A 23,441-nucleotide genomic window follows, 5' to 3' on the forward strand; every position below is an offset into this window, starting at 1 on the left:
ATTGAAAATCATATACTTGTGAGGTCCTCTTCACTTAGAAATGAAACTAAAATGTAATTGAGGAATTGGTATAAAGTCACATGTGCTGTGCTACAATGAGGTTATAAAGTTCCTTAAAATGAAAAACCAATACTCTTGGGACGCGCATGGAAGAACCTGATGAAGTAACAGAGGGTGGTACCCCTCGAAGCGCAGCAACCATGGGCTGGGTGGCCAAAATCCAGCTGAAAGTCAGGTTCCCAAAGTTGGGCGGTGCTGCAAGGAAACAGTACTGTAGGCTGAAGCAACATGGTGTAGAACCGGTATCGCACATGTACCGCCGAGAGAACAAGGGAACTCGGACAAAGGAAAGAAAAGGTCAGGGTCCGACAATACCACACCCGAGACTGCCCATCAGACCCAAGTGGGACAGTTCCACAGGACTCTGTCAATCCCTCTACAACTTATAAACAGGTTACAGAGAGTAAAATGGTAGGGATACTGCATGGCAGGTACCCGGAAATGCACCTCACTACAGAAGAGCTTAAAGCACTTCAGGAGGGAATCCTTGAAATCATTAGAAACCTGGAAGAAGGAATGGTGGGTCCTCAATTCTTAGGTTCTACGTTCAAACCAGGCAGATTGCTGGTCAACTGCGCTGATGAGACCACCGCGGAATGGCTCAAAGGAGTGGTGCCAAGCGTCAAGCCATGGGAAGGTGTGACACTAAGAGCTATCGATGAGAAAGAAATTCCAAAGGCGACTATTGTGAAGGACTACTTTCCGTCACAGAGCGTAACATGAGTTTATTGCAGAAGCAGAACACCAGCATCAACAATAAGAAATGGCATTTTGCAATCTGCGCATGCGTGGATTTGATTTTTACTATGTGCGATATGTTTGACTTTCCTAATGACATCGATTATCGATTTTTACTACATGTGATACGTTTTTCTTTACTAGAAGCACCTATGGTTAAAATTTCAAAGAAATATCTTGACGAATAAAGAAGTTGCCACTGACTGCGCATGCGCACATCTAATTTTTTCAATTTTTCAGTTATGTTTGCCCTTAACTGAAGCATCTGTGATTAAAATTTCAAAAAGATATCACGCGCATTAATCTGATGTTTACAATATTCAATACGTTTGCTTACACTAAAGACTAAAAGCAATTTGCATGCGCACATCTGATTTTTACTATATGCGATATATTTGCCTTCACCACAAGTATCTGTGGTTAAAATTTCAACAAAACATATTAATAAATAAGGAAGTTGACATTGCGCATGCGCAGTTTAATTGTCAAGATTTTCCTTGGCTCAGGTGCTAGAGCTATACGCTACCGAATGCAAAACGGACGAACTTAATATCTTGAAAACTGTAGAAGTAGTTAAGGCCTCGGACAAACGGACAGACGGATGGACAGAGAGTGGCTGTAACAGCGCAACCAACTTCGTTGGAAAATGCGCGATCCTGGCATCCCAGGCCTGTAGAAGGCTACTAGGCAGGAACTGGAGTTTAACCCCTAAAATAACAAAATGGGCGTATGAAACTATCATCAGATTCATCATAGTTACATATGCTGCAGTCATATGGTGGGTAAAAGTTTAACAAATAACTGCACAAAAACAGTTGCAGTCATGAGCACCTGTCCCACAGCCGCTATGAAGGCACTGCTAGGCCTTGCGCCTCTCCATTTAATTGTGAAGAAGCGAGCGCGATGGGAAGCGCTATATAGCACTGCACCGAACCAAGGGGTTCAAACTGGAGAACCTAGTAGGACCCTTAGCTGAGAAGCATTGTATAAAAGAGGTGACCGAATACCCATCTGACTTAATGCCGATAAAGTACAACCTAAGGGTACCATACAGTATAAACCTTTTACCACAGATTTAAATATACTACAGATGGATCATGAGATAGGCGATTGTGGAAACACAACAAACGTTCCAGTTGCTAGCGCACCTATATGAATTTTATTAAATCGAAAGTTTTAGTTTGGGTCTCAGCTTAAAATAATCAGCAGGAGTCTGTATAACGATGGCATAGAAGGTTTTTACTATTGATGGTGCTGAAAAGCAATATGATATGAATTTTTTCTTCGTAATTAAAACAGTGGGTCTTTGTATTGTGTGTTTGTGTTCAATTACGACCTTGTGTGGGCGTATCTGTGGCCGTTCTCTCTCCTTTAATTTAAATTAATAAAATCCAAGAACAATTTTTTTCTATAGAATGGTAGTTTCAGTTTCAGCCTGAAAATTAAAATTCTGTAATCAACTACTATCAATCGAAAGTTTTGATATGTCTATACGTTCATTCAAGGCATCGCCAAATGAAATTGAAACCAGGTGTAAAATTCTTGCAGAACAGCTTTTTACAACTACCCGAAAACTTCACTCGTTATCTGTTTCTTTATTTTAACTTAATTTTACTACCCGCATGTCAGTCAGGGAGGTATTGCAGTGGGGTAAAAAATGATCCCTCCCTTTTTTGACGGGAATACATCAAATACATGTTTTGAGGCACCAGGAATCCGAATCAAACAAAATCTCGATGATGTATACAGGGTGATTTATATCAAAGTTGTATTTTTTTAAATAGAACTCACCTATATTATTGCATATTTCGATTACTTAGTCAATTTTAGTGTGACTTTATTTAAACATGATATCTAAAATGAGTGGCTGAGCGTCATTTTTTCAAAAAATAAATGTCCAGTAAAAATTGAAAACGAAGTTTCCATAAAACTTAGAAGGCCATGACGCTGCAGTATTACCGATCATCACGTGTGCTTACCTACATACGCCGAACGGTCAAAGTTAAACTTTTTTTGTGCTAAAAGAAATCACTGTAAATTTTCAAAATTTCAATAAAAGATAACTTGATTTTTTTAAATGAAACTACCAAGTTTTTTATTGCATCAAATGTAGGATTTGATTACCTTTCTAACGATATAAGCACGCCGTATTTACCTTTTATACATATTTTTGTAATTCAACCATTTCTAATAATACACAAGGTTTGTCGATTTTTAAAGCCTCTCAGTAATTAATAGGCCGTTAAAAGTTAAAACACCTATTCTAATTATAAAACAGGGAGTTATATTTAAAAAAGTGCAACTTTGATTTAAATCACCCTGTATAACAATTGCAATTTCGTTAAAAATATTTTTAGGTTGTAGCCTGAAGAGTCCTTCAATATGCCCCGGCAATGAATTTTAAATATTCTTTTCAAATCCTAAGTATTTAATAACCGCGCACTAAGCTGCTGTATTTCGGAGAATTTAATACATATATTTTTTTGTAATAAAACCAAATTTGTGTAGGTTAAACCATTGAATAAAAACACTATCAATGGTTAAACCAAGAAAAATAATCTCTTTCAAATAACTAAATAAAAAATTTAGCGCTAGTACGTATTTGAAAAAAAGTTTATTTGTAATAAAACCTAGCATCATTTGTATAGGTTGTACACAGAAAAAGAAAGTCTTCCGAATAATTTAATAAAAATTTTGCGTTATTGCTATAAAAAAAAAATAGTATGACGTTTACATCCTTTATGCCTAATCTGCCAACCTATGTACGTACATAGGTACATACGAGTTAAAACAGACAGTAGAAATTTTTATTCTTTAAAAGTTGCTTAAAATGATCTAAAACGTTGACGTTTGATGAAATTTTGATACGTCCAAAAACGGTAATCGCAATATAGCCACCCCGCGCTTTTTGACAGCCCGTACGGATTTACTACTATCTCAAAATATATCGAAGTACTTTCTTCACTATTTTGTTCCGCATTATCATGCAGCCTTAGAAATTCATGACTATACCAAGAACAGAATGGTTCCACGTACATATCGTGGAAATTGTAACGTCTACTGCGGTACTTCCCCAATATAGGGTCTCAACTGGGATGTGACATTTTCGATCCCACAGAAATTTGGTATCTGCGTCTCTTTAAGAGAAAAATAACGAAACCAAAATGGTTTTTGAAAATTCGAATTTTAACTGCAATTCTGGACCAGACATAGGCCTACGGTAGTTTTTAGCTCATTTTTGCAAAGTAGGATCGATGTCAAAACTCTAATTGCATCTTCATTTGTTCTTAATAGAAGCTTTTCATATCACTTTGGCCGGCTGACTGGCTGGCAGCAAATGAGGGCCTGTAGACAATCGCATGTAGAAAAACGAAGAGTGTACGTGTCCATACTCCATACGGGGTCGTGTAATTAACAACTTTAGGGACGGGGCTACATGATGTGGGGACGGCGACATCTGGGCGCCATTCCCACGCGTGGTTTACTAACGTGGTAATTTTTAGTTTTGCCTATCTTCTTCTACAGTTTTGGTCGAGGTCGAACCCATAATCGCACGTCAAGATACAATTTTACAAGTCGTACGACAAAATCGTATAATGTGACTCTTGAAATATTTGGTTATGGCAACTCGCAAGTCGCAAGAGAAATCGTAATCAAAATCACATAACGTAAATTGCACTTATATAAGAATCCCCCATTTCCACGCTTCTAACTTGTATTTGAACTGACCACAAATTTTTTTAAAGTTTCGTCAATAAATTACCAGTGGAACGGAGAAGAAAATATAACTTTTTGTCTCATAGGCACAGCCAAATTTTCCCTTAAAGCCTTGGGCGATTAATTTAACAGCCGCAATTGCAGATATGCTTTGTGCCTCGATCTTTAACAGGGCTGCGCGTGTAGGAAAAACAGCCAAATTTCGGAGCTGAAATTTTCAAACAATTACTTCAAAATATTCAGACATTGAGATACTCAAAAAGTACCTAGTGTTTTCACATAACAATAGTTTGAAAACTCTTTCGAATGCAGACATCAATGCTAGGCACCTTGTTTTAATGTAACCCAACAGTTTTTGATACTTTCTATCACCTAAGCCGTAGAACTCTTGGAGTATTTTTCAATGCGAACACTATAAATGTTAAAAAAATAAGTCAATTTTAACAATGGTGAACTCAAATCAACAATCCCTATAAGTTTTGTTTTTATTTCAGGGACGACCTCCATTGCAAAGGCTTTGTTGACACCTTTTACTATTTTTGCCACCAAAATTACCTACAGTTACCGTTGTCTCCACAAAAACCCCACAACTTTTGATTTTAAATCATTTAATGTTAATATACTTCCTTACAATATTCAACGATTATATCCGATTGGGATCCAAACTCCAAGATTTGAATTTGCGCGTCCTTCTGTGGTCAAAAATAATGGACCAAGACGAGAAACAATTTTGTAGAGCCATGGTTTGAGGCAAAACCATGTTTTCTAGAAATAAAACCCCGTTGTGATTGTCGTGGACAACCAGCATATATAAGGAAAAAAATCATTAATCCGCATGTGAGCAAAGGCGAAGAGTGCATTTTCAAATTTGTTTTTTCGATTTTAACAGCCCTTATGGACATTTCATGCCTTAATGAGACTACAAAAATGAAATAACAAACAGACAGACAGGTAGACATATCAAGAGCGCCAAAGTGTGAACATTTTATTTTTTGAAAGTGAAAGTGTACTAAAAACGGAACTGTCACGTTCAAAACGGGACGTTTGGTCACATCTCACATTCGACTCATATTCGCTTACTTGACTTAAATTCTCAGACGCCTATTGTTAGGTACCTATGTTGTTTCTCACAAAGACAGGCCTAACACCTTCTCTGATTAATTAATAAAAACTTCGTCTACGTCATAATTGTGCTTTTAGATCGTCTTATCATTAAAAATACTCTAAAAATCTAAATACGAGCACGGAACACGCCAAGCTGTGATCAGATATGTAGGCATTAATTATAACCTAAATCGCACAAAATACCGTACCTACTTATAATCAAAAATAAATCAATTATACGGTAAACATCCTGCATAATTACAAATCTTGTTGGTTTGACAGAATAAGGTATAATCAGTCGTCGGTTCGCCCTTCCGAGTTCCGATATAAAGGAATGTGTATGTGTAACTAACATAAACGCATGCTAGCAGAAAAATTGCGAGTATAAATGGGGAAGGTCAGTTACATACAATACAACATTTGTTGGACTCTGTGTAATCAGATACCCCTGTTTATCACAACAGTTCTTGTCTTTCTTATTGCAGTTGTAAACCACGCGCAAGTTATTCATTCTACAGCGCTTCCTTGTGGACGCGGAATAACACTAATTTAGTTTGGATTTAACGCACCAGAGGCTTAAATCCAAATCACCGTTGCCAGAATTTAACATGGCATGATCCATCTGTAGTATATTTAAATCTGTGCTTTTACACAAAAGTATGATTGGGAAACACAGTGGTACACAGATGGTTCAAAACAAAAGGGCTGTAAAACAGGGATAAAGGTCAGCTACAAACGAATATTGTTGAATCTCGCAATCACTGGGGCAAAAAGCCACCGTCTTTCAAGCAAAAGTCTATGCCATACACCTCTGTGCCCTCATAAACCTTGAAAAGGGTTAGAAGGGGGCAAAAATAGAAATCCTCACAGACAGTCAAGCTGCACTGAAGGCGAAAGTAGCCCGTACCTGCGACTCCAAACTAGTCTGGGAGTGCATCTGCAACCTAAAGAGATTGGCAACTGCCAACCGCATCACACTACATGGTGGATGCCACAGGGCATTTGGACATTGCAGGCCAATGAACTGACCAAACAAGGAGCCAGGGGGTAACCAATACAGCTGGAGACCTTCTGTGGACTGGACAAGTCAGAAGCCTTAAACCAATGGGAGGGGATGAATGGGATCCATCACTGGCACAGGGTACCAGGACAACGACAGGCAAAATTATTCATCAAAGCCCCATTACAAAAAGTCAAGAAAGCTTCAGCCCTCAACAGCAAGGACCTATGGGACTGTTCACAGGCCATGTACCGATTAAATACATTCTGCATAACATTGGCGCAGCGGTGGAGAGATAGGGGAACTAAACCTAGTCTCCTAGTAAATCGGTGTATAAAAAGTTTATTCTGTGTCTTTGTTATTGTGTTTGTACATTTCAGAACAATACAAAACTTAAAATCTTTTGCTCATCTACGCTTATTCATCTGTTATTGATTATCATTTTATAATTACTTAACAGCACCCCAATAAAGTTGGAATGTGTGACGTCATACGAGGGTTAACACATTACGCAAATCAGGAAGTTTCATGCAAGTGGTTACGCGGCTTTAAGAAAAGCTAATAAACAATTTTTACTAAATGGACCCATTTAGCACAGAAAGCTTTGGTCAAAGAAAAATTCATTAAAGTAAAAAATCAGGGAGACTGATAAATTCGGTGACTACTTTAGCTACCACATGAGACAATCATATTGTTTTTACTCTCTAAATGAAAAACAGCACTAGAAATAAGTACTAGAAAAGTTGCAGACAGAGTAGTGTACAAATGGATATTAATAAATTACTATTAGAAGGTTGATCCAGAAGAATCAAGCCTTTCAAAAATTAAAATTGTCAAAAAGGTGTAAAGTGAAGTTCTAATTAATAACAAAAACCTACCTGCATTCGAAATTTGCGGAGAACTTCGCTGCTGCTTTGACAGTTGAAGTTTTTGTTTCAGCACTAGTAATTCTTGTTCGAGCCTAGCATTTCCTGCAACGGTCTCTTCGAGTTTCCTCGAATTTTGCGCCAGCATTGAATGAACCCTACTTAATTCATTTTCAAGCACAATTTGTTGCTTCCTCGCCTGCTCCACTTCGATGGGATCTTTAAATCCCTTAATTAACCTATGACGAAGTCCACCCAAGGTTCTTTCTATTTCCTCTTTGTCATGCTGGAGCGATTGAAGCGTTTCTGATTCTTCTTGAATGAGCCGATCTAACTGATACAGTTGTTTCACTTTCGTTTGCAGTTCAGATTGGCTCGGGCTCAAACGGTTCCAGTCTCTTCGTTCTTCCGCCAACAAGCGCCGTTCTTGTATATATTGGTTGAACTCCAAACGATCTTTCATGAATGGTAGATTATTGTTGTCCTTTGGAAACCTGTAGAGTGACCCCAACTTCACCATATTATCCACTAAATTTACTAACGGCTTGCCTTTCTCATACTGAAATGGACACATATACAACAAAATTCAATATCTTGTATTGTGTTACCTGTTTTTCTAATTCCAATAAATGTTGCTTTATTTGCTCCAATTTTTGAAGATTTTCTAATCTCTTTGAAGCGTCCATTTGGGGTAACCTTGCCTAGGAAAAAATTGTAATTATTGACCAGAACAACATTCCCATTTTAAAAACAATTGCAGAAATGCAGGTAAAAGAATAAAACTGTTCCACTTCCAAAAAGCAAAAATAACATTTACGAAGGAGTTAGTGTGGCTCTTTTTATGTCTATTTCACATGGCACTTGGAGATTAATTTAATGTGAAAATTTAAATATTTGGGCAATATCTAAAACCTGGCCTACTTCACTCTATTAGATAAAATATCCCCAACTGTACCATTTCTACATGATTAAAGAAGAGCGGAACACAAGGTTTAGGTCAAATATTAGTCGAAAGTATCGGTTAGTTGTTAAAAGGAAAAATTATTTCGACGATTGTTAGGTAGATGAGAATAAGTTGTGTTAAAAATTCAGTTGTAAATAAATTCAGACCTGAATATTATCAATGTCATTATAACACGCTTCAATTGATTTACAATTATTCGCACTTTGTCGCCGTAATTGAATCAAAAGCAATACAAGCTCTTCGTGCGTTCTTCCTAAAAGATCACCGGCTGACATGTTCATTTTGTCCCCCGACTGGCAGTTTGCCTACACGAATTTACAAAAATATAACACAAGAAACGAACAATTTAAAGAGAAATCAAAATGTGTACTTACTCTGCGCGAATTACTGGATTGAGAAGTGTCGGAGCTTATGTCAGGGTGACTAGTAACTGGAGGTACGTAGCACGTTCCTTGTTGCGGTCTGTGAGAGCTATACAAGAGACAAACGTTACATCATAAATTATACCTAAAAAACCACTTACATCCCATATTCGCTTTCGTAACTCTTATTGGCTAAGTTTGTTATTGATTTGGACTGAGTAGGCCTTAAATTGGGAGTCCATACTTTCTTTGTTGGAACAGATCTAGGAAATGTGTCCCTTGCAGTTATAGAAATGGATCCAGATGCTACAATGTAATGTAAGCACATATACTTTTTATAATAAGTTATTAAACACTAATTTAATTCTAATCTTTCTAGTCTTTCTAATTTTAATCTTTTCATGAAGGAATTATAAACCAAGTGACCAGGCACTGCCATGCTTTCTCATGGAAAAAAATGAAATGAACATATCATTCAATGAAATAAGTGAACGAAATGTTGTGTTTTTGCATACATTTTGATCCATGAAATAGTTTTACTGATCATTGTTTTAACTCTAATCATCTCAACTACCATCTTTAGCACATATGTCCTTGTTCTGTTAGGAGGTATTTGTATCATTCCAATGGGTTTTATTCTTTATTCCCTTTCCTGAGCTAATATACAGAGGGCTCTGGATATTCATTTAAAAATCTAGAAGCCAAGTCTGTGTAGAAAAAGGAACGAAAACAGATCCTTCTGCCAAACAAAAAAGGCAAAGAGTAAGTGCTCTTGAAACTATTAGAAAATTTAATTACCCCAATATGGCAATATCAATTACCAAAGCTTATCCATTGCTAGATTTTAATAGCGTGCAGTCTAGCAGTTTCGCATTCTAATCCTGCATCAATTGCGAGAGGAAGTTATTGACTCGAAATTTAAGAGAAACCAGCCGGAGTAGGTGCAAACTATAGATGACCTCGAGGTCAAGGCTAGACCTCCCGCTGGTAAAATCTGGTAATGAACACCTAGTCTAAAGTCTTAGTAATGAATATTGACGTGGATAGACTTTCTTATATTTTGAAAAGCACAATAAAGTTCACATTGCATTTTCCGAGTCCCGTTTCTCGCTAAAAAACGCTAGGTTATGTGCAATTAGAATCGTCGACGTTCACCTACAACCATCAACCAATGGCTTTCGTCGAAAAATGCATAGTTTTGGAGATATAGAGCAAAAACTGAAAAAAATCCGACCATTTCGCGGTTTTTCGTATGCAATGCTATACTTTTTCTACAACTTTTAGAGCAGTGGTGCTCAAACGGTCGATCGCGAGTGCTTTTTGAGTCGATCTCGAGAAATATTGCGATTTTCAGAAGCTACGTAAACCAAATAAATTTTGCAGAAAACTAAATTCTGCCGTTTCCACTAATTCTATGCACATTATTTTTGTCAAATTCAGCAACGTCCTTATCAACTAATATTTGCGCGACGATACGTCCTACCTATATACACCACAATCCTGCATCACACAAACTTGCAGCCTCTCAGAGTCGATCGATCACAGTCTAACAACAATGAGGTAGATCGTCAGCAGTTTGGGGACCCCTGTTTTAGAGAGTTCCAAAGTTGTGTAAACGACCCTAATGAGTTCAAACAATATACATCATGTCTTGTTGATTTATTGTCGATTTTGACTGGCCTAGATGATGTACTCTCTTCGATTTTGAAAAATGGCAAATTATTCTTTTTGTACTTTGAATGTGAAACCTTTTCAATTTGTATCTTGAAGATAAACGGAAATACAAATTAAAAAGGAAATTGACTACAATCATTTGTGCTGCCTATTTGTCCACTTGAGAAAATTGTGGAATACTCATACTCAGCAGACATTATTCAGTAGGTAGTAGGCAGTTGAGATGATTAGTTCACACAATTGACACAGCGCAGCAATGAGGTCTTTCGTTCAAAAATATTATGTACACTTATTTTACAAAGGCCTGTAAGAAGAAAGAAAGTAATGGTACCTGAATTCTGCACGGTGTTTTGTTCAGATGCTTCATAAGCACTCACACCTGCACCCAAGTCTACCACTGTGTTAGTATAACCCTGACTAGGTGATTGTGCGAATGATTGAGCATCAGAAGGTGCACTAGATAAAAAGTCCCACTGCCTTAATTTTTCCCTATCAATAATAAAAATGCTATTCTTACTGTTTTCTTCTTTCTTCACTTCCAATTCTATACTACGCTTGTCTTGAAAAGGCATATTAAACATGTTATCATTAACGTACGTAACTAATCGGGTTATTCCCCGCGTCTGCTTCTTTGGTCTTTTATCGAACTCCCTTATGCAATCTAAATCATCTAATGACCTTGTATGACGTTGACTGGCGGAACGTAGCTGCTCCCTCCAAAGAGAATCCTCCTCCCACAAATGACTTCCTTCTGTAGTTTCGCATGTAGTCTCACAGCCAATAGGGTCATTTTGTTGTGCGATGTCTCTGAACTCTTGCGGAACTACAACACTTTGACTCAACACGTTTTCTAAAAGACCCTCAAAAGAGTAGGACCTTCTCACATTTGATTCGTTAAACTTTTCTGAGCGTGAACCAAAGTACACATTAGCAGATTTTTGTTGTAAACTCACCGACATGTTGGCCGCTTTTAGCCTTTTTAATGTGTCAGATTCGTAAATATTCTTCTTATCTATATTTCCCGACTTATCGGCTATGTTCAAAAAATCTACGGACGCAGAGCGCGCCTCGGCTGCAAGTTTACACCTTGTGTCAAAAACATTTGGATGCTGTACATATGTAGTTTTCCTCAAGTGGTTATTACAACGAATAGGATTAATTATATGCATAATATCCCGCTTACTTCCGGTAGCCGACGATCTTTGATTGTTGAGAGTCAAAATCGATGAGCTGCTGTCTGTACGAGACGTGTTAATAGATAAATCGGAATAGTAGTACGGAGCAGAGTGAGAGATGAACGGTTTGGATTTATTTCCAAATAAATAGAACGAGTTGGACGTTATTTCCGGAAGAGTTGGCGTACTTTCCGAGGCAACTGGAGTCAAATATGGACTTGAACTACTAAGATATCCACTAACTTCATCAATAATCGACGTACTACTGCTCGGTTGTGCTCTCAATATAAAATCATTTGGAGAAAATGTAGATCTTCGACTGCTTGTTGTTATTTGACTGCTAGCCGTGTCTCTGCTATTGTCTCTGCTGTGAGAATGCAAAGTTGACGGGGACAATGTTTCTATGCTGCTAGAATTTTGACTACTCGCTAGTACTTGTTTTTGTACAAACATGTTTTCATAGTTGTGAATGTCGGCCAATTTCGTTTCGTTAGGGACATTATTAACTTCAAGATTGCGCAAATAATGGTCTAAGTCAAAACTGTCTGGCAATTTCGAGTCTATAGGCTCCAACTCGTAATAAACTTCCTCTGAAACGGGGCGCCGTTTTAGCATGCGTTCATAATCAGAAGTGCTTCTTAATTCAACGTCCTCCAAAGTTTTGCTATTGGTCAACTTAAAATGGAACAAGTCGTCTTTTCCCTCTTGAGAACTGAGACTTACTGCCATGCTACTTGAAACCGTTTCGTCCATGTTGTCTAAGTCATCCATTGGGGGTGGTGATGTCGGTATGGGAGGTGGTGAAACTAGTTCGCTGTCGGAGCTATCCTGTAACTCAGGAGCAGTTTGACTTGCGCCCAGGTAGTAAGAAGCTGGTCTAAACGAATCCGATAGGCTAAACCGTGGATTATACAAAGTGTCTAGAGAGTCTAGATCCTTCGACGCCTCATCATCAGCGTCCGAACTATCAGATTTATCAGCTGTGCCTTTATTTTGCGATGCCATAAGGATGTCGGGTAAATCTGGCTTTCTATAGTCAAACTGGTTCAGTTCAGCATACACAGGTTCAGCTTTTCCGTCATTAAAACATAAGGTCTCATACGGCTGGTTATCATTAGTATCTGAAAGACTTTCCCCGGGTTTTAATAGAGAAATGTCAGAACCTTGGGTCATTTCGACATATAAGTTGTCATCGGCATCTGTACTTAAAACCATAGATAAAATTGAGCTGGTTTCCGACGGTTCCAAAACGCTCTTCCTCGGTGTCATCGTCATATAATTTTCTTCTACTGTTTCGGTACCTTCTGCCTTCATTTGATGGAAATCGCCCAGGATATTTTGAACGGTAATGCCATTATTCTTTACTTCGACGGTAGCAATCTCCTTGCCATATATGTCTGTGGAGTCAACGCGTAAACTTGCGACATGCGCTGTATGGGTGGGGGTTATAGTTTCAACTTTAAGAGGTTTTTCCATCATTTCAAGGTTTGGCAATGATGCCGAATTGTCTTTTTCGGAATGAAGACACACAAGAGGCAGTCTTTTGATGATAGCATCGTGCATACTGCCTTCTAACCGATCGTCAGTTTCATACATAGAATTAAGCACAGTGGTAGAAGCTTTAGGTGCAGAAATGTGAGGTCTGGAAAGGGTCGAATATGTGTCCGTGGTCCGTCCTGCCTGTGTTTGCACATTTTCGTTGCTTCCATCCTCATTTTCTGAACCGACATACAAAATTTTATAATTTGAGATTTAAGACGTGTACATAAATTTATTTTCCAATAGATACATTAATCTGTTAGTACAATAACGAAAAGTTAAAAGAGTTGCCACCAAAGTTAGTAGTAGATTTGAGACCCAAGCTGTGTCAGGCAGGAAGGACCAATGAAGATTAACCAAAAAATCCCCACATGCACAAAATAAATCTAAACATTTACTTACATATACTTAAAGGAGAGACGACTAAATTTAATTAACTTACTAAATAATGTACCTTCATCGTCTGATGAGTAACTGTTGTACTGGGGGGCGGGATTTCTATTCTCCGAATACATATCGACGTTTGATGATGGATATCCATTTTCATTCGTTCTGTAGTAAACATTACACTTATCACTTGCAGGTTTGCCTACACTCTGATTGACTTTCCTATTCAATGGAGATTGAAGCATTCTCTGTTTCCATTCTAATAAACGCTTCATTGATTCTTCTCTCTTCAACATAAAATTACAACTTCATTATACAATTTATTGAATATTACAAATTGAAGTAAATTAGTGTAAGACTGCAGCTTATGAAGAATTGATGTGTTCTTCAAACCATCACTATCTTAATTGGATGAATTAAATGGGCACACAACCAGAACCCACGTCAGTAATCAAAATATTTGAAATCCACCCTTGAAGAGACAAATAACAATAACAAAAAAACAAATACATATGAGAATTGGGGCGGCATGTCTATACATTTATTAACCCGTGTAGCGCACTTGAGTTGAAGCTTGACTGCGGTACTAAGAGTCCCTGGTTCGAATCCGGGTGCGGGCAGGGGTATTTGTAAATGTATAGTGGGTTGGACTGGTAGAGCAGCCTTGGCTGAAATCCCGCCCACTCAACAATAAAAGCCAGAAATAAATAAATTAATTAATCCCAAATTGAGTTTTGCGCATCAGGTAGGAGCGAAGTAATTACAATTTTTGACTGCCAGCCTTAAAAGGATAGATGCACCTACCTAACAGTTGGAGTGCCCAATTCATGGATAATGGTCGAAAAAATGCTGCCAATTACATTTCACTTGGGATTTTTAAATACAACGAAAATAAATTTAAATCTGCACTGATTATACTTATTCCTTCAGCACTAGGTTCCCAACGGGGTGGGCGCTGGAGCATTCCAGGGGAGCGCTCAGCAGTAAGTGGGAGTCGATTATGACAGAGGGGGGGACAGTCATGGCGCAACTATCGAGGTTGTGCAATTAAACACATTGTGGCGGCAGTAATTAGAGAAGTGACCGCCAACGCCGCCTGGCTGACATACACAACTTACCTTGACACTGCGCTGGGGACTCAACCAATGATGGGGGTACTAGTTCTAAAAGAATTTATGTGTGCGTCAGTGTTCCGAAAAGTCGCGTAAACGTAACGATGACTAGGGGGCGGTAGCTATTTTTTTATCCTTAAGGGGACGATGCTTCAAAAAAGATTGGGAATCTATGCAGAGTTTAGCATATAATAATGTACATAAAAAATTGAGCTTACCTTCCTCTTTCCCTCTCGATTTAATAACTTTTCTTCAATCTGCCCGTTAGATTGCGCCAATCGGGCACTCGCGGACCTGGTGAATTGCTCATAATCTCTGGATCTGTGCATATCATCCAAATGTCCAAACACCTCATGCCGACTATGGAATGCGGGACTAACAGGTTCCTTCTCATAGTGTTCACGAACACCAGGATCCATCGCCATATCCACCTCCTTACACAGAGATCCATCGCTTAACACACTTCGACTTCGAACCGGCTGAAGTTCTCTTTGGCAAAAATCTTGGTTAACTTCATTAAAATTTATGGGCCGGCTAGTCGAATGATGAGGGGGAAACTCGGATTCGTTCTTGTTGTAAGTCGGGTGCCACTTTTGATATTCATTTTGCGGGCCTGTAACATTGGCCATCTTTGGCAAATATTGGGCCGACTTTCTCATTTTTTCCGCATAACCCTCTTCCGTATAGAAGTAATTGTCGTTTGTTGCGTGTCGGTTAATATCAAGACTCGATTTGGGCCTCGCTCTTCGGGCGATAGGGTTTTGGTTGTCGTACTTCACCTCATACTCCAGAAAATCGGCGCTGTGCGGCCTCGGTATGGTATTGGGAACTTTCTGTTGAAGTTGCTGGTGAGGTACATACGGTAGGTTGGTTTTTGGACCATGTATATTTATGGGAGTGTAGGGTCTTACGGCAGGTACAGATAGACTAGGATTTAACCTATTATTATTTGTAGTTGTATAAGCTATAGGACTTAGAGGACGTTTGTACATTGATTGGTCTGTATAAATATCTTCGTAATCTGACACGTGAATACTTTTAGTTTGGTTTAGCTTCGATCGACCATACGTATCAGGTGTTCTACGCTCCACATTATGGTTCTCTCTCAAGTGTACAGCTGCATGGTCAGGTATATGCAAATGCTTATTATACATTTGGTGCTGAATGGTTCTAGATATATATTCAGGGTGTAATTGAGGATTTCCATAAAGGTTAATAGGTGATTTGGAGCTAGAGTTACTCAACGTCATATAAATAGGTTGAACATTGTACTGTTGCCCTTTCTGTACACCTACGTATTTAGTCGTTTCGCCAGAAAACCTGTCTAACAATTCTAAGCTCGGAGAAGAATATCCATCAGTCAGACGCCTAGGTTTAGGAGGAGCATTTGCATAGAGGGGTTGAGAATACTGGTTTAGTTCTTGCTGGCTGGGATTACTTAAATCAGTAGTGTTGCTAGATGAATGTATGTGAGTCGGAGTGTTTCTTAAATTTGGAACTTGTTGCTTTATGATAGTAGTTTCTGTTGGTTGTGACGGGATTGATGGTTGACTGTGAGCTTCAGTATCGCTGTAATTAAAAAACTTAAGTAATAAGGCACAATAATTATTCTCACTGATGTTACTAATTATTCTTTGATTAGTTCAATACAATACACTATAAAAGTGTGGTGATTGAGTAATTGAGCTACTTAAAATTACGGACAGGCCGCTCACAAATGTGAAGGGACGGATGGATACTATTAATAACAATATGACTGACCTTGCTGAAATACAATTTATGAATTAAGTTATACCGTAAAAATACATAGGTATGTTGATTCCTATCATAATCTTAAATAGTACCTATCATTTCTGTTCTATCATGATGAAGGAGCAATTTTGTGACATGGGTGCCGTCGTTTCCAAGGTTTTCAAGGTCGAAAACCTCAAATCCGTGTACTAGAAGATACTCGAATCATGTGCAGAGGACTTGCCCACTGGGTTGATGATAGTCGGATGATGCCTCGTTCCAATAAGAGGTCGAATTATTCCTTTGCTGCACTAAAGCGATCACCTGCAGATCGGCGGGGACGAGCAAAAATTGGAGGTCCGCAGGTGACGCTGTGGTGTTGGACGGGTAGGTCGGGAATCGTTGCAACAGAGTGGGAAAACTGAGAAATAATGCGCTTGTAAGCGTCTCCTACTGTGCCATCTGGGGTTATTGGGGGAGAAACAATGTTGAAAGTGTGTAAATGTGAGGCAAGAGCAAGAGTACGTACGGTGAGTTCTCTTGTTGAAAATCTACAATCAGTTTAAGAGCGTCAGCTCCCAGTATGGCAGTTTGAACATTCGTGATAATGAAAGTCCAATTGAATGGTCGGTGTAGGTCGAGATTCAAGGTAAGTCCTTGAGTGCCGAAGGTCGTTTTGGGCGTACCATTCGCTGCTTGAAGTTGCCGAGTGTTTTTTGGGCGGTCTGTCAAGGACATGTGTAGGTAGTATTGGAAGAACAGAACCTGAGTCAACCAAGAAATCAATTGATGTCGTGTGATCGATAACATGGAGGCGATATTCTCCGACGAAATACTCCCGGCGTTGTTTGTTGAGTATGGCTCCAACCGCGATGGACCATGAGGAACCTAAATTAAGATTAAGTTTCAAAACCCTACGACCTTCCGTTTGAGAGTTACCCGTTTTCAGGAACAAAGAAGACAAGCGAGTTTCTCATGGTGTGGGCCAGTCTGGAGCCAAGCTACTTTACTTTATAACAGTGATATTAGCCATGATCAGATGGAATTTTTTCTATGTTTAGGTACAGAATCTCTGGCTGCTATTCATTCGCTACTTTTTCAATACCTATCTATACGTTGTATTATCATATTGTCATAATGTAAAAGAATCACCAACCAAATTGATGCATAAATAGCAATTCGGACACGCCTTACTCAAAAAAGACATGATACTGAAAAATGCATCCAATTCACTTATTGGGAATTGATTCAATAGCAAATTGTGCCTATATTTTTACCGAAATTGATCCACAGTAGGTAACATGTTTCACATTTTTTTATCACGATTCAGGATGAAGACTGGTCCACTAGTCAAAATAGGTGTACATTTCAAGTACACGAAGTAGTATGTAATAAATAATAATAAATAATAAATAATAATGTATATTTCATGGAAATGTAAACAATGTACTTACACTCGTCCAAAATGAAAATGAATGAATGAAAATGAAGCTCAATGGTGTTTGCGCATGCGCACATCACATGACTTTTTTGTCTGCGCCGGTACCATAGAACTGCGAGAACAGAGTCAAAGTAGTCGAAGTACTTGTCAAAGTGCTAGGAGTACTTCGATGAAGTCGAAGTAGGTGTAGTACATATTTTGGTGAGGTGGACCAGTCTTGGTTAGGATCAACCAATCGCCACAAATTAAAAAATTACAGTTTTCCAACCCCAACGACACATGCATCACATTAAACACCTTAAATTACATAGGTACAAGTTAACTTACTTAGTATTTTGTAGAAGAGAAGCCATGTTTAAGACTCGTACCCATTGCATCATAAGTTCTTGTGTGTCGGCAGCAAGTAAGTATGTTCGCATATTGGCATGTTCGCATTTGAAGGCATACTTCCTATTGACTTTATCTTCGGGTCCGCAAATTGAAACTTTGTACGAAGGCAAAAGGATTGAACCCAGTAGTTTCTCTTCGCCAGGTCCTAAAAGTGCCCTTTAATGACTGAAATAATCGACGCGTACAAGCTATCTAACCTTTATAATAAAATAAGCAGTACTCAGACAGGACAAACCACCTCTTTTTCCACAGCATTAGACCTTCGGAGCCCTGTTTGTGTAACCATCCTTGGATAGTGACTGGGGCCTCTGTTGGTCGTTTCACCGAAGGAAATCGGTTGCTTTGCGTGGCACCCCCCAACACTTTTTTGCGTTCGAGATGTTTCTGCTTGGATTGTGGTGATGTTGGGCTAGAACTTTGAATGGGAGTTTGCGGTTCAGATTTTTGCGCTTGTTGTTGCTGTTGAGGGTGGTAGTGCGTTGGTGGTTGATGAGGTACCCATATTTGTGCATTTTGTTGGTGTAGCTGATTTACGTTGTGCTGGTGTGCGTACGGCGACGGATTTGTGGTTTGATAATGATAGTGGCCCTGTTGATTCTCCTGCTTTTGTGGGTACTGATGAGCGTGAATTTGATGAAATAACTGATTTTGAATTATGTTGGGTGTGTTGGTTTCATGTTTTTGATATGGCGATTGAGACCGGTGGTGGTGTAAATGAGGTTGCGGTGTTATTGGAGATGGTTGATGTTGATGAGATGATGGATTTATTTGAGTATGCTGGTGATTTGGTATTTTTAATCCGTACTGTAATAAGCGTAAATGTTGCGGCGGGGTATTGTGTTGATGTGCATGTTTCGGAATTGATTCATTGACGATTGGTTCTGAGGCTGGAGAAGTTCTTGGATTTGCGAAAGACCCTTTCTTATTTTCCATACTTATGGGATCCAACCTGCTCCAAAAAATTTGTGTTATACATCATACTACTCTCAAATACATTGTATTTACCAATCCCACAAATTCCACAAACAATTAAACATGCTGATTTACATTTTATCCCATCTTACTTTCAATAAATGTGTGTCGCTTTAATTGGCAACACCTGCAAAATTACTTCGAAATATGTGTCATGTTATTCTTATTAGGTGTATAACCCGATATAGGTCAACAATGGCTGCGCAATTTGCCCTTATTCCGAGTCACAGATTTTCGCGTATTAAACTTGTTTTAATTGAACATGTAACTATTAACGGTAGGTAATAAATTATTGACTTTCTTCACTCTAATTGAACGGTAAAGAATTACATATTTTTAACTCGTTCGCGTTTTACGACGCAAAGGCATCGCGATGCCTGTTATCGAGCATACGACAACTATGTTGTCGACGCCGGCGCCGGGTTATTCCGAAAGTGTATGCCTAAAACGCGGATTAAAAATCGTAGACGCAATAAAACAAACGAGGACAGACACTCCTTAAAACGTGATAGGATAAGTGCTATTGAATAACAGGAAACGATCGTGTGTACAATTTCCATACTTTCAATTTGATCTAAGTAATCTGAGTACATCACGATCATTAGTATTAAGACATTAAATAAAAACGCCAATACGAATCGGAAACAGCTCAATTCTTCAAAGTAAAATGTGATCCCCGAATTAGAGAAATATGTAATCAATAATTGCAAACTTGAAACCAACACTTTTGGTTTCAATATCTCCCAAGTATAAAAACGCAATGAGCCATACACAACTTTGTTTGAATTAAACTATATTAATAAACAAGGTCTTCTTCCAGAGGCTTGGTGTTTTTCACCTCGTCAATCGAATAACTTAATTTTAAAATGTATAAATGGAGTTCCGCAAAGTTAATAAACGGCCATAGCGAATTTATAATCGTATTTCATTTAAACCCACTCCTTCATTACAAATTCGTACACGTTGCTCATTACCGTAAATATAAAACATTTTGCGTTGACGAAGTTTAATTTCAAACGCCGACGAAGTCGCCCTTATTTTTAGCGCATTTTTGAAAAAATAATGGCTGGCTGGCTCAGATCTCCGTAATTACAATAGCTAAACTAGATTTCACATTTTCACTGAAAGCTTTCTGCTATAATGTAGATATACAGGCTCTTGTCTATTTTGAGTTAGATTACTGGTGAGATCGATAATTTTAAACTTTGACTAATAAAATACTGATCTGTATTACCAAAAATTATGTAGGTATACAACTGGTTTGTTATTAATTACAATTTGCAAAGGAGACATTTCTGTACGTGAGAATTCTTACGATGATTTCGTATTTAGTCCCTTACGCCTTTTCAAATTTAATTGCTGCACAGTCTAGTATGAGTGGACTTTTGCATCGAGATATGTACAAATGTTACATTATACAATTTAAAGAGATGAGGTGAAAATTTGTGCGTGGTGCAACCTCCATCGACTTCATTTCGCCGAGCAAAATAATTGCAATATAAACGAAGCACAAGCAATTCCCAACGTTTTTGGGGAAATATCAAAAATCAAAAGGTCGCATTTCCATGCCCACTCATTGTTTTTCAATCAAGGAAAGTAGCAGAAACGAGAGCAGAAACGAAAATAATTATGGCACACAAATGGACACAAACAAAGCATACACGATTTTTTTGTTCGAAAATAGCAAAATTGGTTGGAGGTTGCATTTCTTTGGGCCTACCCACCATTTCTATAAGAGGGAGAGTTGCACAAACGAATACAAGCGCAGCATACACAAGCACAATAGGAGTAATTACAGTACTTTTTTGAAAACTGTAAGATTAAGCGAGGGTCGCATTTCTTTGGCCCCACCCACCGGTTCTCTGGGAAGGAGAAACGATAATAGTTGCAGCACAAACGAAGCACAACCGGTTTTTTTTAATAGTGAGATTGGGCAGGAGCCGCATTTCATTGGCCCGTCCGCCGTTCCTCTGGGAATCAGAGTAGCACAAACGAGCACAAGAGGTTCCAACAGTTTTTTTGTTTTTCAAAAATAGCACCTATGGGATGGGGCGGGCAAATTGACCTGAATTCTCCTGAATACCCACATGAGGGAACTTCGAAGAAATTCTTACTGAGGGGATTCTTGTAAAATAGGTACAAAATCTTAAGACATCCTTACAGCAATCAAAACGAGGTGCCAAATTCAAACTATGAACAAAATCCGCCGAGCCGTTACCTCGGAAAGTGGCCAACGTACGTATATACATACAGACGGACAAAATGATCTAAATCGTAGACATTTGATTAAATTTTGGCATGTGGAAAAAACGGTGATCGCAATAGCCACCTTGCTCAAATTAGAAAACCAAAAACAAAGAGATCTAGGAGAATAAGGGTGAATTTTGAGTTCTATGAGAAAATATTCTCGAAATAGAATGACACTCTGCGAAAATAAGGACAAGACACTTTAGTAAAAACGCAAATGTTGATACTTACATCGTATGAGAAAATTAGAGCTAAATTCTGAAGATATAAGAGTAACTTGTCGGAATACTCACCCTCACGTGGAAATTCGTTACATAAACTCGATTCCTTGTTTCCTTTGTGTCACGAAAAATGTTTCCGAAAGTTTATGATGAAATGGGAGAGTATGAAAGGGAGTATGAGACAGGAAAAGGTGAATGGTATGGTAGTATACTTACTTCGTATAAAAAATGGGTAATTTATGTCAATGCAAGGAACTGGTAAAATTAATGGAAATGATGGAGTAAATACCTATAAGGACATTTTGGGTATGAAAAAATTTGTGGGGAACGATTAAGCAATAAAAGAATATTCTAAGAAACAGCAATGAGGGAATTCTGGTAAAACATGGAGGAAAGCAAAAATCAACATTAGTAAATGCTATTATACTTATTTCATTGGAAAAAAACCTGTAAGGAAGTTATAGGGAGTTCTGGAGATATTTGTGGGAGATGGTGAAAAGATTCTGAATAACTTCAAGAAACTTATGGAGGTAGCTTTAGGAAATGAAAGTCAATTTTTAGAGAACTGATGTAGACAAATTGGAAAATTCAAGTTAATGTATAAAACTTTAATTTTAAATTAATAAATTTAAATAAAATTTTGATGAGACACTTCTAATCCACCACGTTGAAATCAATGGGGAAACCTGATTCAAGGGGGAACAACCTCAGGAAAATCCCGAATACGTGTGACTTCGTTTCCTGTGTGTTTCAATGAAGTCAACAAAGAAGAGGAGGTCGAGATTCAAATGACGACGTTTGGATGTAGCAATCAATGCTATTATCTGGTATTCTGGTAAAGTCATTCTTTCGTGCAACTAACACCCCTGATAAAAACCCATCAACCTCAAAATTTACCACTACAGTAAGAAAGCAATGATAAGCACCGAGGTAAGCATTTTGTTATGAGTTATTAAAAGTAAAAGTGTGCACTAGATATTATACGCAACAGCACGCTATTGTAGCTCAAAAACCATAAAAAGTAGAAAAAATGGAGTTGTACTCCTGAGGGGCAATCTTTAATGACGATTAACCTATAATCACTTATACAAATGAAGAGAGAGTATAATTAAATATGAGGCGGGGACCAAACAAGATTTTACAACTTTTTTGGTCCGAAGACTTGACGGGGATTTTTATGGTGTGAAGCGATATTTTTGGGGATAACGCACCATGTGCTGCTATATACAAAAGTCGACGAATGCTAGTAAGTTAACGAACATGTTTACCACACAATTTATTTCTTTTTTTATTTCCCTGGCGGAACATCCACCCCTCATCACGGCGAACGTTACAATTTCAACCATAACGAAGCACCTTTTCCGTTTTGGAAATCTCATTCAGTGATTGGCTTTCTCCAATTTCTCCTGGCGGAATAGGTTTAAATAGTCAGGATAAATCAAATAATAAAAGTAAACGAATATTTCAATAACCGAGTGTCAGAAGGGAACATTGACAAAAAAAAATGACAGGTGCGTAAAAGCTGCAGCTTAAAATCCTTTTAACTCATAATATTATTGAATTGTTATAAAGAAGGTAGGTGGATTTTTGTCGATGTTAACTAAGGACAAATAGGCCCTAATAGGTACCATTTCATTTATTAGATATTTATTACAGCTCGATGTTTACGTTTTAATTACAGGGTGTAAATTACAATTGATGGGTTCGTGTGTAGACAAACGGTAAAAACGAGGGTGGTGAA

General features: G+C 38.2%; 1 protein-coding gene across 5 annotated transcripts in view; it reads right to left on the reverse strand.

The window, feature by feature from the left end:
• The window catches only part of LOC116177320, a 43,070-nt gene that overhangs the window by 2,964 nt on the left and 16,665 nt on the right, over positions 1-23,441 (reverse strand). The window contains exons 1-11 of one of the 5 annotated variants that reach the window (XM_031496262.1): positions 19,266-19,633; positions 18,458-19,209; positions 18,198-18,405; positions 14,917-16,267; positions 13,654-13,873; positions 10,817-13,378; positions 8,973-9,117; positions 8,824-8,920; positions 8,596-8,754; positions 8,094-8,186; positions 7,498-8,044 (exon numbers count right to left, since the gene is read on the reverse strand). In XM_031496262.1, coding sequence (XP_031352122.1) covers positions 7,498-8,044; positions 8,094-8,186; positions 8,596-8,754; positions 8,824-8,920; positions 8,973-9,117; positions 10,817-13,378; positions 13,654-13,873; positions 14,917-16,267; positions 18,198-18,405; positions 18,458-19,209; positions 19,266-19,297 — 6,166 coding nt within the window. In that variant the 5' untranslated portion in view covers positions 19,298-19,633. Of the gene's footprint in view, positions 1-7,497; positions 8,045-8,093; positions 8,187-8,595; positions 8,755-8,823; positions 8,921-8,972; positions 9,118-10,816; positions 13,379-13,653; positions 13,874-14,916; positions 16,268-18,197; positions 18,406-18,457; positions 19,210-19,265; positions 19,639-23,441 lie in introns of those variants that run through there. The other 4 variants (XM_031496264.1, XM_031496267.1, XM_031496263.1 and 1 more) reach the window with 4 other exon arrangements.

The sequence above is a fragment of the Photinus pyralis genome, unplaced genomic scaffold (genome assembly GCF_008802855.1).
Source record: "Photinus pyralis isolate 1611_PpyrPB1 unplaced genomic scaffold, Ppyr1.3 Ppyr1.4_LG7, whole genome shotgun sequence".
Classification (NCBI taxonomy): Eukaryota; Metazoa; Arthropoda; class Insecta; order Coleoptera; family Lampyridae; genus Photinus; species Photinus pyralis.